This window comes from Ochotona curzoniae, unplaced genomic scaffold, assembly GCF_017591425.1.
Source record: "Ochotona curzoniae isolate NIBS_2020 unplaced genomic scaffold, NIBS_Ocur_1.0 contig_430, whole genome shotgun sequence".
Classification (NCBI taxonomy): domain Eukaryota; kingdom Metazoa; phylum Chordata; class Mammalia; order Lagomorpha; family Ochotonidae; genus Ochotona; species Ochotona curzoniae.
The window spans coordinates 19,364,509-19,380,141 of record NW_024466219.1 but is presented as its reverse complement, the minus strand read 5'-3'; the positions used below and the strand labels follow the sequence as shown (position 1 = coordinate 19,380,141).

Below are 15,633 nucleotides of genomic sequence, written 5' to 3'. Positions count from 1 at the left end.
GGATCTCTGTCTCCTGGAAGCCTGGCTCGCTCAAGCTTGCATGGTTGAGACCCATGACCTGCCTGTGAAATCCTGCAGTTGTGTTGGGGCCTTTTCTGGTGTGAAAAGAGCTTCAGGGAACATGTTCTTGGCTCCTTGGAGACACAGATGTGGAGACAACAGCCCACAATGCCTAGCAAAATCTCTCAAAACTGAAGGACAAGATCATGTTGCTAATCAGAAAAACAGGAATTTTTCTTTTAAAACATAATTTTAAAAAGTGAGGTGGCTACAGCCATGCACACTGCAGTTAACTCCAAATCTTCCATTTCTCTTAAGAACATGATACAACACTCACTTTATCCAAGAATAAAAAGGCCGATGTTCACCAACAAATGATGATCAATTATTCATGCAATAATGTTTTCAGTGTTCCCACATACTAGCATTGTGTCTGCTGCAGGTGTAGCTCTCCTGTGGACTTTGAGATGACCCACATAATATACATAACGTAGTGTTTAGACAAAAATATACAAAACCAAAAGCTATGGCAGGTGTTTCAGTACAAAAGATTAAACTGTTACTTGGGATGCCTACATCACCTTAAAAAAGTGCTGGTTCAAGTCTAAGCTATCCTGATTCTGACTCAGCCACTGCTAACACGTCTAGGAAGCAACAGATTATGATTCAGGTACTTCAGTCCCTATCACCTAAGTGGGAGACCTAAGTGGGGAGCTTCTGGCTCCTGGCTTCAGCCTTGCCCAGCCCAGCCAAGCCCAGCTATTATGGCTTAATGCTGGTGAGTGAACCATCAGAAGGAAGAGTTCTCCCTCTTTCTGGTTCTTCTTCTGTCATTATGACTTTCAAATAAACAAATATTTAAAAAGTAAAATCAAGAGCTATAACAAACACACACACCATGCCCACAGCTAGGTATAAGGAATGCAGAATTTGGAAAAGCTGGGATAAGGTGCTGTGATGTTAAATAAGTATCGCACATGGCAGGTATGTGGTACCTCAAACATAGGGAACACTCAAAGTCATAGCTAACCTTGGCAGTCTATTGCTGGTTGGTACTCTTGTAGGTCATTTATCAGGTATCCAGCAACAAATGACTCGCACAAATCCCATCTCCATTATCAACACCACACATGAAAAATAAGACATCAACTTAAAACAGTACTATCAGGCCACGTACCTTGTATGAAGATCCTATTCCAGTAGGTTTTCCCAACTTGATTACCCCCAAGAAATACCAGGTTGAACAGGATGAGCATGGAAGTGGAGCAAGAGGCCAGGGCAGCATGGACTCGGCGGCGAGCTTGAGGGGAGAGGTGTCGGGCCTGTGGGGAACAGGGTAAAAGTGTTGTCTGAGATTAGGTAGAAGAAACAGGGTTCAGAGGTGACCTTGTCACCAACTAAACCAGCTCATTATTTAAGCAGCTCTCCAAAGGCCTAGCCCTGCAGCATTGCCCACTCTAGTCTGAGCAAATAAGTACAGACCTCAGAGCTGCCACTTCCTCCCGCCACAATAGGCTCCCCCTTGACAGTGAACACAAGCAAGCAAGCTGGCTTAATGAATGAGGAGCCCTCCTTGATCCACAGGGGCGAGGCCTCCATGGGATCTCTGCATTGAACTCTAAAGGGGCAAGAACTTGCAACTGCTCTCTATGAAAACAAAATAGACAGCTCCACTTGTCCAGGTCCAGATCAGAATGATCTTTGAGCCAGTTGGCTTGACCCTGGGAAGCCACCCAGGAAGAGGCCCACAATAAGCAAACAGCAAAGCTGGAACAGCCCACTGCTGAACACACAATGTGGACAGCACACAGCAACACTAGAGCACAGTGGTGTGTCATAAGGCCCGAGTCTCCAGAGCCAGGAGGACACTCTTCAGCATGGTCCAAAATGCTGCTCCTCCATTCCCGCTCATCAATGCACCATGTTTTCCACTTTTAATATATTTGGCGATTTCATAAAGCCAACAAAGCCCTTAGTCCTGATAGCTGAGGGCTCTAGGGACCCTCAGAGTGAAAGGTGCATGGCCTTGGGGACTCTCCTCTGTGACTGCAGATTTGGAATGACAGCCAGGTAGAGCACCATAGCCAGGCATGCAATACCATGGGGTTCTTGACAAATACTTTGGCCCAATCTGAAGACAGGGAGAAAAGAGGGCAGGGGTTGAAGATCCTTCTAGAACATCCAGAAGTGGACATACCTCTAGGGTTGCAGGTGTCCTTATTTCCATCAGGTTCCCATTACACAGAGAATTCTGAAGGACCCAATGGCAGCAGCCTGTGCCACTCATGTCAAGTTGGAAGGATTGAATGACACAGACTCCACTCAGCCTGCTGTGGGTCACTGGTGGCCACACTGTAAACCCTGGCCAGTGTCCTAAATGCAGGAAAACAAATTCCAGACTCCTCCCCTTCTTCACATGTACACAGCACAGTAGACACTGAGCAGACTTCAAGGACAAGATTATTCTGGAAAGCTCTCCAGCAATGCTGTTATGTCCCTACTCAGAGGGTTGTAGACAAGATGGCCTCTGTTCTCCCCTCGACCCTGCCCCTGCTCTAAGAGGCCACCAGCATGCACAGGGAGGAACACAAGAGAGGAACAGATATGTGATAACGACCTGGTGTGCAAACGGCTAATGAGAGTGAATTGGGGCCAAAGCAGGCTTGTTATTCAGCATTCTTTCCCTTTGAGACCAGGAGACATTCATCCCTGTATCTGCATTTTAAAGCAGGGGAAGATATTCTCTGGGTATAATTGACTCAATTAGCAATGACTCTGGAGGCAGTTAGGAGAAGGGAAAGAAAGAATCCAGAATAATAAATCAAATAAATATGAATCATCATAATTGGCATAACTGTGTCTCAATACTTTTCTCCCGGTACAGGAGTCACAAATAACATATTGGACTTCTTTTTTTTCTTTCAATACTTATTTTCCATCTATTTGAAAGGCTGATAGATAGAGAGAAACAGAGAGAGACAGAGAGAGAGAGAGAGCAAGATCTTCAATCCTCTAGTTCACTTCCCAGATGCTCACAATAGCCAGAGGCTGAAGCCAGGAGCTCAGGACTCCACCCTGGTCTCTCACACGGGTGACAGATGCCCAAGGACCTGAGCCATCATCTACTGCCTCCCAGGATGCATTATTAGGAGGTGGAGAAGCTGGGACTTGAATCAGCACTCTGATATTGGGGATGGACCTTGCAAATGGTAGTTTAGACTGCTAAGCCACAATGACTTGTTTTCTAAGAGATTCCGTGAATCACTTTGTCACTTCTATTCCAAGCCCAATCAATCAGGCTGTCCTACCATCACGCACAGCTGAGGTAGCCTTCTAATCCCTCTGAGACCTTGGTCTCTGACAGAGGATCAGACAGGACAGGGAACATATACAGCAGTCTAGCAATGGCTTTAAAGTTCCCCCAAGACCCTGTCTCCTACACAGAGAGGGACTAAATCTTATAGCCAAACTACACTTCCATCAGATGAGTCTGTATCTCCTGGGAGGTATCCTCAGTTTCTGTTTATTCCTGCCGTCTCCATCTTTTCCAGTTATTATATGTCCTTGAAAGTCATGAGATTGGTTGGAGCACACCAGCCAGGGCATGGAGGTGAGGGTGGGCAGATCTGGGTCTGAAGTGAGGTGGGAGGGCCCAAACTTTGTGGGCCCCTCACTCATCCACAGAGGAGCTGCAGGGGGAGAATTGTACAACAGGGAGGAGAGGGACAAGCTGGATATCTTTTGGGGGTAAATGGCTGTGGGGAAATGGTTGCTGGCAACTGTGACAAAGACTTGGCAAGGGAGGCCCGAGACTGTGTATTTTTAAGTGGAAGAGAAGCTAAAAATAGAAACTGGGTGGGTTTGAGCAGTTGGACACAGCTCTTCCCCATAATCACTGAAGTTTTTCATTTTCTAATAAAAATGCTAACAGGACAGTAAGAGGAGATGAACATGAGAAGAGAGGAGGGTGGCAAAGAGCGGGGATGGCAAGCGAGGAGTGCACACCACGCTGGCAGCAGACAGGAGTCTAAAGAGGGCTGGCCAGAGGGGAGCAATCAAGGTCAGGAAGATTCAGATCTCAATGTCATTCCAAGGTCCCCCTGGCGCTCCTCTATATCAACCACTAGCACACTGTTCCCCTGGCTATTGCCCAAAACATGTGGACCATTTTCAGTTAGAAATCTGTGTTCTTGGGACCAGCATAATGGTTCAACAGGTTAATTCCCCAGCTGCAAATGCCGACATCCTATATGGATGTCAGGTAGAGTCCTGGATACTCCACTTCACATCCAGCTCCTTGCTTATGGCCTGGAAAGGTAGCAGAGGATGGCTCAAGTCCTCGGGATGCCGCAGCCCCAGAAGACACTCCTTGGCTTCAGATTGGTTCAGCTTTGGTTGTTGCAGTCACTGGGGAGTGAAACGGAAGATCTCTCTCCCTTTCTCTTCTCTCTGTAAATCTTCCTTTCCATAATAAAACAACAACAACAACAACAATAAATGTGTTCTACCAGCTTTCCTTCCTATAAAAACAATAAATTCCTTAAGTATGGAAGAGGGCCCACTAACCCATGCAAAAAACCTGTGTGTGTGTGTTCAGTAACTAACATCCATACCTATTTCACCACCCCCCCAATAAGTTACAGAATCTCCTGAGTTCCTTAAAGTTCCATTCATCTATAAACAGCCCAAATGAAAACATGAAAACATCAAGAAAATAACAGCTCCTTTGTTTTATCAAGTGTACAGTCCCTGATTTATTATGGTTTGATTTAGGATTTCTTGACTTGACTGTGGTGTAAAGCAACATGCATTTAAGAAGAAACAATAAGCTGGATTTTAAACTTTGATCTTTTCCCTGAACCTGCAGTATGTGGTACCATCCTCTCTCACCAAGCTGGACAGCAGCAGGGATGCAGCTCCCAAACAACCCAGGCCAGAGAACTTGGCCTTGTTTACTGGTGCCACAGCTCCACTAGCTCCCCATACACATGGCCTGCGCTTCATATCCCTGCACCTCTGCACAGAGATTCTCTCTACTCAGAATGCCCTCCTCCTCCTCTCTTCAAACCACAGCACAGCAGCTCAGGAAACAACTGCCTTTGGAGCAGCTCAACTTGGGTTCATACTCTGGATTTCTACCTTTACATTGTGTTGTCCAGGGCAAGTTAGGCTTTTCAGCTAGCCAGCTCATGGTTAGTATTTGATAAACAAGTCCTTGGCAGCAGCAACCACCTACGTTTTTTCAGTTTCTGGAACAGATAACATCAACCTACATTTTTGAGCTAACTACAATTTGTGATACAAAAAATTCACTATGTGGGAGTATTACCTATAAAGCATATATTTTTTAAAAAATCTGTATTTTAAAATAAGGAAAGTTGAAGAGCAGAGAGCTTAACTGATACCAGGTACTATAAACTAGTAAGTACAGAGAAGGGACTCACACATTTCACCAGTTCTACATCTTCATTCAAACTACATCTGTGACGCAAAGTATTCTCTCCCTCTGGACTGGAATTTTCATAATCTTTGCCTCTGTGGTGTCAGGTACAGAAATGTGTGCTCTTACATGTGTTCTAAGAATGGTTGCTAGATACTCAGCAGTGTCAGTTTCAGGAGCTTACTATTTCCAAGAACAACTAGCTTACAATGACATTGACATTTTGAAAAATACCAGTATTCATAGCTAAGTAAGATTCAGCCTATCTCCCAAAAGATATGACATCTAACAGAACAAAGAATATAAAGTATCATCGTAACATCTTCACAATAAATGAAGAGGAGATTTTAGAATATTCATGTACTTATACAGAGTAGTAAGGAAATGAATACTACACTACAAATGAATAACTTAGGTTTCCTTTTAGAAGGAAGGGAAAAGGTACATTTGCTGAAGAATGATTACCTACAAGACCTTGGGTCTTATCTACATATTTAAAAGATTATAAGTTTGGAGCTGGTGTGATAGCTCAACTGGTCAATTCTCTACCTATTAAGTGCAGGAGTCTTATATGGGTGCCAGTTCATGTCCTGACTGCTCCACTTCTGATCCAGCTCTCTGCCTAGGAGCTGAGAAAGCAGTGGAGGATGTTGCAAACTTTTGGGACCCTGTATCCAGGTAGGAGAGCTGGAATAATCTTATAGCTCCTAGCTTCAGATTAGCTCAGCTCCAGCCATTGTGGTCATTTGGGGAATGAAGCAGCAGACAGAAGATCTTTCTCACTGTGCCTCCTTTTCTCTGAAAATCTATCTTTCCAATTAAAAAAAAAACCACTTAGATTAAATGTCATAAATGCCTTTATAAGAAAAAAGGAAGTTTTTTAAAAATAATTTTGGAATCTTTCCACTAAATGGATTCAGATCTGCAACTTTCCCTAAGCATAAGGACTCAAAAGCCATACAGGTGAAAAGACGGATGGCTTATGGCCATCACGCTACATTATAGCTGTTCAGTGTACTGGGGGCCTCTCTCCCAAGGCAACACTGAGGTACTACAGAACTATAAACACACATAGGACACGGCAGCTCATGGCCTAAACTACACTCTTTTCAACAGCAACAACTTAGGACAAGGACTGCCTTTTAAGTCATCCAGATATTTAAAAAATGCAACACTGAGAAACAGTCAAACATTCCAAAAAAGATCTACCAAGTGATAACACAGGACACTCTTCCAGGGGCGTTTGGTTAACCACCTCTGTTCCCTTCACGAACCCCATTAAAAGCAGAGAAAACTCTTAAAAAGATAATAACCGTGGACAAGCAATAGAAGAAAATAGCAAGTCAGCAAAAGGCACTTCATTCATACCAGGTAATCCATGGAGGACTTAGAAGATCTGGTATACCCGAACACTAAATATCAACAAGAAAAAAAAGTCACTCCTACCAAAATCTCCTAAGGCTCAGGTATAGTGGCACCACGTGCTGCAGAGAGGGTGAAAAGAAACAGGGAGACTGTTGAAAAGTCTGACTCACAAACATAGAAACTGTTGGATTTCTCTTCTACTCCACCCAGACAGTATTTTTCAAGGATCAGCTGCACCAGGGACAAAATGTACAGTGAAATTTCAGAGTACCCAAGAGATCTCATGAAAATTTCTAAGAAAACAAAATTGGTGCAAACAAAAGTCCATAATGAAATTTCTCAGCAGTGAACTAAAAACTAGAAAACTTATCTTTAAAAACAGTTTTCCCAAATTACTTTCAATCAAGTGTGAAGGCAAGATAAAACATACATGGAAATACTCAAAATTATGCATCCTTAATTCCTTAAGAAAGCAACTGAAGGATGTGCTTCACTAAATCAAGGGTGGGAAGGAACAAGACCTGGTGCACAAGAAGCAACAGCACGGCAGAGAGAAGGAATGTTTCAGGACCACAGCTGAAGAGCAGATGTAGCAAACAGCAACCCAGGTGGGAATGGAGGATGGTTGTGTTTAAGAGAGACTAAGAAAAGCAGAGCATTCACAGCTTACCAGAAACATAACCATGTGGGAAACACCACCTGAAGGACTTTTTCAGTTCTAGAGATTTTTGTAAAGGAGTGGTGATAGTAAATTGACCAAACAAACAAATAAACAAAAAAAAACACAAGGCAAGAGTTAACCAGAATGAATGCAGAGTTATACAAGAGAAATGTTAGTATACAAAGGCACTTCAAAACATTTCTGCAAGTGGAATTAAAAGTTCATTTTGGTGCAGAAATTATTAAGATTTATAAACATTCTCTTTGCAATACATATTTTTCCATAAACACCTTGAAGACCCCTTGTACTAACTGGTTTGATAATGAGCCACACTCACCATGGTAACAATAACACACACAGAGAGCATTGAATTAGCCAAACAACAGAGTTCATACTGTATTAGGAGGAGAAACAGGAAATAGGCCCAAGATGCTAAATCCTCATATAGAGTAATTAGTGTTTACAAATTCTAAGCGAAGAAATGTTAGAATAAGCATGACCTTGAGGGTGAGCACAAAAGGCTCACCTTTCCCAGTAACCATTCATCAGACACACTACAGTGCCGTAAGAGTGTGAAAATGTAAACAAAACACAAGACCTGTCTATCCTACCAGGAAGAGTTAAGCAGTTAACAGTGTAATCTTTCACAAACTAGTTCTTCAAGCTTTTAGTGACTGAGAGGCAGAAGGTGGGGAAGGGGGTGAATGAAAATCTTCCACCTGCTAGTTCACACTCTAAATGGCCCCAAGGGTTAGGGCTGGGTTTGGCTTAAGCCAAGAGCCAGGAATTCCATTCAGATCTTCCTGGCAGAAGTCCAGGCAGCTGGCCATCCTCAGCTGCTTTCGCAGGTGCATTAGCAGAGAGCTGCAAAGCACAGCAGCCTAGATGAACCAGTGCTGTAACATGGGATGCAAGGGTTGCAAGCAGTGGCTTAACCCATTGTACCACAATGCTGGCCCTTATGTTTTATAACTACTGTGTTTTTTTTTCACCTAATATGTGATGGACCTATTTCCTCACAATCGCATTATTTTACACTGTCACATGCTATAATTTCATGGCTGACCTGATGGAGATTCCAGACATTCCACGCTGCCCTTTTTCCAGCCACCCTCAGGAGACAGTCAATGGTGGCTCAAACAGGTGCCACAGATTAACTGGCTGAAGCAGGATGGGCAGCCGAGAAAAAAAACTGGGTATTGCAATCTATGTTGGCAATCACAAGCACATTGGTAATAAATGCAGCTCCTCTCCAACAGGGCCAGCAGCTGCTCAGTGTTCCTTTTAAAGCAGAGTTTATTTCTGGGTCTTGGAATAAATGTGAAATACTTTAGAAAAATGTTATTTTAGATGTCCTGAACATCTCTGATTTTGCAGAGCTTTAAAAATGAACACACATGCTATGCAGTCACAGCATATATATAAATAATATATATATACACATACACATATACATATCTAAATACACATTGTAGGAATTTATCACATCAAGGGTATGCATAATTATTTTGAGAAGAAGCAAAAGATCTATTTCCTACACTGGCAGCTCAAGCTCTGCCACCTCCAGTGGGTAGTTTGAGTTTTCTGAGCAGAAAAGACCCAGATTTGGAAATAGGCATCCTAAGCTTCAACATGAACACTTTTTTTCCTTTTTTCCTAAATTCATCTGTTCAGCCCCACACTGTAATTAGAGTGCCCACCACTCATCTGTGCCATTGAAGCAGAAACCAGGTTCAGATAAAGACTAATTCCACAAGCTGCCTGGAAAAGCCCATCCAACCCTTATCAGTTAAGCCATGGCTCTCATCTTTGGCTTAGTACTGCTGTCCTGCGATTGCAGCTGCTCAGGTGATAGCTTGTGTCATGCATTTAGCAGGAAGAAGCAACAAGAAGAAGCATAGGAACAAAGTACCCTGATCGTGGCAAATAGCAAGAGTGGGGCACCTGTCTTACTCCAGCCTGAGCTGAGCAATAGGAAACACAGCTGACCCACTACAGCCAGCCAGGCTCAGGACTCATGACTGTGAATAACTGAAAAATGGACATTTTAAAAACCTTTTCTCTTCCAGGTAGCAGATTCTAAAACTAAGTTAAAAATAACTTTAAAGGGCAGGTGTTGTGGTATAATGGGTTATGCCATGCTTGGGGTGCTAGCATGTCATATCAGTGGACTTATTTGAGTCTTGGCTTCTCCACTTCCAATCCAGCTTCCTACTAATGCCTGCGAAGCAGCAGATAACAGTGTACGTGCCTGAGGTCTTGCTGGGTGAGGTGGGGACCCTGCACCCAGTGTTTGCTCATGTCACTCAGTGCTGAATGGGGAGAGATTGTTGCTTCACTCTCCAAATGTTTGCAGCAAATGAGGTTGAGCCATGATTTGCTGCTTCACTTCCCATTCAGCTCCTTGCTGATAGCCTGAGACAGCAGCAGAGGATGGCCAGTGTCTAAGGCCTCTATATGCACATGGGAGACCCAGATGGAATTCCTAGCCTCAGTCTGGCCCAGCCCCAGATGTTGCAGGCATTTGAGAAGTGTATCAGAGAAAGAAAAATGTTGGTCTCTCTCCCTTCCTCCTCCTCTCCCCCACTCTGCTTCCACCCTCTCTGTCACTCTGCCTTTCAAATAAATATTTTTTTTTAAGTTGCTACTTTTCCCATTCTAAACATATATGTACTAAAAGGTAAATTATTTTCAGAATTCTACTGCTTTAGACCAGAAAGGTTAACACTTGGTCTTCAGATCCCTACAGAGAAGAAAATATATAACCAGAATTTCCTGCCTTGCTAATGATCCACAGGAGTGGGAGATGACAGAGGGGGTGCCTACAGGTCATAATCCACTGAGGTACACACTGTTCATAACAACCTCTCGCTTTTTGCACACCAAGAAGTCTGGGTGAGCGCTAACAAGCTGGCACAACAGGATAATTTGACATATGGGATTAATATGTTAATTTAAAGCTCTCCTGTTTGGTTAAGTAGCTTGCATTTCTAGATTTCTAAGCCATGCATTCAACTTGTTTATATGGGAATCAGTGGCCTTTCTAACCTCCTCTTCTCAGTGCCAGCCTCCTGACCTGGGCACAGTGTGCTCCTTTCTAACTGCAGGCTTTGTGTGCACTATCTTTCTGGCTTGAAATGGCAGTCTTCCCCTTCAAACAGACCTAGCCAAGTCCTACTTGAAGTCCTTCCTGGGTTAACTCAAGACCTAGGTCTTTGCTAAGCCATTGCCAAAAGCTTGGCTCACAGCAACCACCAGCCTGTAAGAGGCTACCTTGATGCTTCCTGGTCATTCAGCTTCCTGTGATCCTCAACTGGCCTGTACACATTGTGCCTCACCAAGCAATCACCACATCCTAGGGGGAAGAAGCGGAACTCACAGGCTCTGTAAGCAATAGACTTTCCTGCCATTTCTTGGCCCTCCTTCCTCTAGCCAACTTCTTAATGTTTATATTTTCCCAGATTCTGCCCTAGCTGTCTTTCCTCTTTCATCCACAAACCATCCTACTTTCTCTACAAGGCTTCAGATGTTACCACAACTCCAAAATGTCCACACGCTCACAGATGTATTTCTCTCTCACGTGCACTCACACACTGTCCAGGACGGCTAGGGCAGTCAGTAAGATGTCTATGAAGTCAAGGCTACATAACATACAGATCACTCAGCTCTTCACCAAGAGAAGCTGTTCTTCCATTACTGTATAGCCTCTTCCACCATAAAGATGATTGTTGTAATGTAAGGCAAGACACCTTCATTCATGGAGGAAATTGGCTACCGACAGGTGCTAGAGTTACACATTGATAGGCCAGAGAAGTATTTGCATTGAAACAATGAAGGCAAAAAAAAAAAAAAGATTAAGAGGGCAGGATAACATTTTCTTCAGGCTAGAGTTCTCTAGTGCCCTAAAAAATATCTTTCATCACATAGGATAATGATTTTTTTTCTTTTAATGAATAGTCAGGTTGACTATCTAGGTAAACTCAGTTTAGGAGAGTATGGCTAATGAGCAATAAGCACTTGATCTCTATTTTTTGAAATGAATTTAAGTGGAAGAATAAAGACCATGAATCATTGTCAAACAGCACAACTCCTATCAGACAACCTTGCTTTATATTCCTTCCAGAGTTAGTTGGGGCTCTGGCAACCAGATCCTTGTGAAAAGGTTTTCTAAACTAGGTAGTATTAGTCTATTTCCTTTTACTATAATGAAGTACCTGAGGCTGAGGACCTCATAAATAAAAGATGTTTCATAAATAAAGACACATTGCTGGGTCACATCCAGTGATAGTCTTCTTGCTGGCAGAGTTCTGAGGTAGCACATGGTATTACAAGGCAAGATATGGAGGACATATTTGTCTGAGTCCTCTGGTCTCTCCTCTGATAAAGCCTCTAGGGTCAGGCACAGGGCTCTACCCTGCTGACCCAACCTAAACCTAGCCACCTCTCAACAGCAACCTTGCATTAAGTTTCCAACCCTCTTGAATCTCATGACAGGGACTAAGTTTCAACACATAAATCCTTGGAGGACACACTCAAACCACAGCACGGGCTAACTGACATGTATGCCTTGTCTATGGCGAGTTAGGATTCTACAGAATTAAGGAACCATAGTTTTGATTATATCGACTATTTTATAACTAACCATCCGTTTAAACTGAGGTCTCCTACTTGTTCAACATCAAACTAACAGAGCCAATAAACTCCACGGGCAATACTATGGAGTCTCAGTCTCTGGGTTATGTCTGACATCAGATTGTCAAATCCCTTTCACAAGCATTAGACTGGACCCTGATAATTTTCACTGGAGGCAGGTTTTCTCAATTCAGTCTAGAAGCACAAATTTTACTGCTCCAAAGAGGACATAAATCTCCACCACGGGGTACCTCTGAGGCAAAGAAGAGGGGACAAAGGCTGGGAGAATATGTTTAAATCATTCAATGAAATAAATATGCATGATGAGAATGTGTTATAATTTCAACGTGATTTGCCTCCCTAACTCAGACAACAAAACCCAAAGTCCTAAATTTTCAGTCATTTGAGAACTCACCCTCAGAGGACAGTTCTTATAAGAGGGTTGATTATGAAAATTGAGCCAAGTCCAGTATCTGTTTCTTGACTCACTGGGTGACTATTCTGTATGAGCTCCAACACTACCAACCGCCACCCACACCCCAACATCAAACCAATGGTCCCACCGACTGGACTTGAACTCCCAGAGCTGTAAGATAAATAAACCTTTTCTCCTTGCAGAGTTAGCTTCTTCAGGTATTACATTACAAGAATGACTAATCCACAGTGGGTGAATTATTTGAGACATAGATTCTCCTTTGTGTAAGACTAGCTGACAAACAGGCTGACGATGTCTTCTTTCCCAGGGAGGATAAAATCAAGAACTGGCAAGAAATGGTATCACTATTGATCCTTCAAAACAGTTCCAATTATTTAAAGATTTCAGCGCCAAGTACAAATTGTGGCTTCCTGGAGAGTACTTGAACAGGGAAAAAAGCATGTTGCTGCAGCAGTAACTCCTCTGCGTCCACCCAGCTTGGGTACTTTGTGAAAGTGTCTTTTGTTAAGCTTCCTACGGTTCTGTGCCTGGTTGAATCACAACCAATAATCCCCCCTTTCATAAATCAGCAGGGTACCAGGAAAGTGAATGCCTCCCTACTTGTTTCTTCGCACGTTATCTATGGGAAGAATGTATATAGAATGTATTGAGCATTAACACAGTATTTTTCATCATTGCACCTATTAGTATCTACATTGCTACAAAATAATCTCTGGGAACAATGCTCAATTATTCCCTGGCTTGGTAAATTCTTTCAGTATTCTATGAATATCAGTATTTTTCATGCAACCGCATAAGCCCATTTCCTCTTGTATTTCCCCGAGTGAAGTCAGAAAATATCATTCATTCCTGCTTTCACTCAACAAAGCACTAAGCCTGGCACTGCTATATCAAGGATACTGTTATCTTTGATCTATGAGGCTTACAGTTCACTGAGGAATAAGTTATTATTTATGTGCTTACAGCTATGATAAGTACACCAGAAGAGAATACACACCAGTTGCCTAGAGTGAATTACAAAACTTGGATCCAGATTGTGTTACAAAGGCTAACAAAGAGTTCCCAAACAAAACACCATTCAAGCTGAAATCTGAAGGATGAGAAAGAAAGGGAGACAGAAGGACAGAGTGCATAGCAGAGGTCAAAGGACCTATTGGGGAGGCTGAGGCTGGAGGGGTCAGGTGTGTAAAATAGCACAAAGGTGTACTGAGTCAGAAGACAGGAACAAGGAATGGGAAGAGATCTCCAGATAAAGATCCGACAGGGCCTCACAGGTGATGTGACATATCATGGATTTGATCCCAAGGAAATGCAAAGCCCCTACAGGATATTAAACATGTGTTTGAGTACTGTGTATTACAAAGATGTGAACTAAAGGGAGCAGAATCAGGAAATGCCATCTGGTGGACCAGGCAAGAAATGAGAGCAGCTTGGATTAGTGCGAGAAAGGTTGTAGAGACAACAGTGCTGCCTCAGCACAGCATCACAGGAGGAGGAGAGTGGTGAACCAGGAGCTTGACTACAGAGACCATGGTGGAAATCTAACATAAGAACCCAACCTGGAACTTGCTGGAAGAAGTGGCACAACTGACTGCAAACAAAGAGCCATGTACCAACTGCAATAAGTAAAACTGAACTATAGACCTGTGGGTGACACAGCTTAGAAACCTGCCCCAAGAAGAAGATTCTCCTAACCAGAAGTACAATGACCAAGAGCAAAAGAAGAGACAGAGACACAATGAATATTACTGAAGACTCCCCTGCAAAGGCATAAAACCCTTTGCCAACCTCAGAGTTCACTGAGGAAGATATCGAGAAAATGGGGGATACAGAATTCAAAACACTTGTTATAAAACTTCTGATCAACAATGAGAAGCACAAAAAGCAGACATTCAAGGAATTCAAGGAACATGTCACACTGGAAATGAATCAAATGAAAACTGACACATCAGAAATGAAGAATACAGTGGAGCAAACTAAAAGTACAATGGAGAGTCTCCAAAATACAATGAAACAAGCAGAAGAATGAATCTCAGAATTGGAAGATATTTCCTGTCACCAGGGGGAAACAAACAAAAAGCTGGAAGCATAGCTGGATCAGGCCAAAAAAAGTATTCAAGAATTGAAAGACACTAAGAAAAGGCCAAACATAAGAGTTATGGGAGTCGCAAAAGATGCAGAAAGAGAAACTGGGATTAAAGGTGTATTCAATGAAATAATAAAAAAGTTTTAATAAAAAAATAATAAAAAATAAAAAAATTTTCCCTAATCTAATCTAGAGAAATTGGGAAACAACAACCAGAGGGCACAGAACTCCCAACAGGCTTGACCAAAAGTAATATTCACCAAGACACATGATCATTAAGCTCTCTTCAACCAAACATAAGGAAAAGATCCTTAAATGTGCATGTGAAAAAAATCAACTGACATATAAAGGGATGCCTATTAACCTAACAGGAGACCTCTCTCAGGAAACTCTACAGGCAAGAAGAGAATGGAGCAACATATCCCAGAGTATAAAAGAAAAAAATTGTCGCCTAGGATTAATGTACCCAGCAAAACTTTTTTCCTTTGTCTTTGAAAATGAAATAAAATTCTTCCACAGTAAAGAAAGGTGAAAAGAACATGCCTCTTCCAAACCTGCCCTACAGATGATGCTTCAAGATGTTCTCCTGACAGAGAAGAGGAATAGAGCCCACCAAAACCAAAGGCAAACGGGAAGAACATCCCAGTGAAATAACAGAGGACTAAATCAATGAACAACCACCCATTCCTAAAGTGACAGAACCAAATTGCCACCCATTTTTATTCACCCTGGATGTAAATGGCTTAAACTCATCAATCAAACATCATAGATTAGTAGACTGAATTAAAAAAACAAAACCTATCTATTTGTTGCCTACAGGAGACACATTTCATCAACAAAGATCAGCGGAAACTATCTCATGGATACTTCTGATTAAATTCTTCAACGACTCATAGATGGTACAGTAGCATCATTTTCTTCAAGAAGGTCCTTGATCTTCTTTTTCATATCTTCAGTGACACATTAGTCATTCAGTGGCATGTTATCTAATTTCATGGTGTTGTTAATTTCTT

General features: G+C 42.4%; 1 protein-coding gene across 1 annotated transcript in view; it reads right to left on the bottom strand.

Moving 5' to 3' along the window:
- The window catches only part of HHAT (hedgehog acyltransferase), a 257,631-nt gene that overhangs the window by 43,687 nt on the left and 198,311 nt on the right, over positions 1-15,633 (bottom strand). Inside the window, exon 11 of the mRNA XM_040985615.1 lies at positions 1,178-1,322. Within this exon, the coding sequence (XP_040841549.1) occupies positions 1,178-1,322 (145 nt within the window). The remainder of the gene's footprint in view (positions 1-1,177; positions 1,323-15,633) is intronic.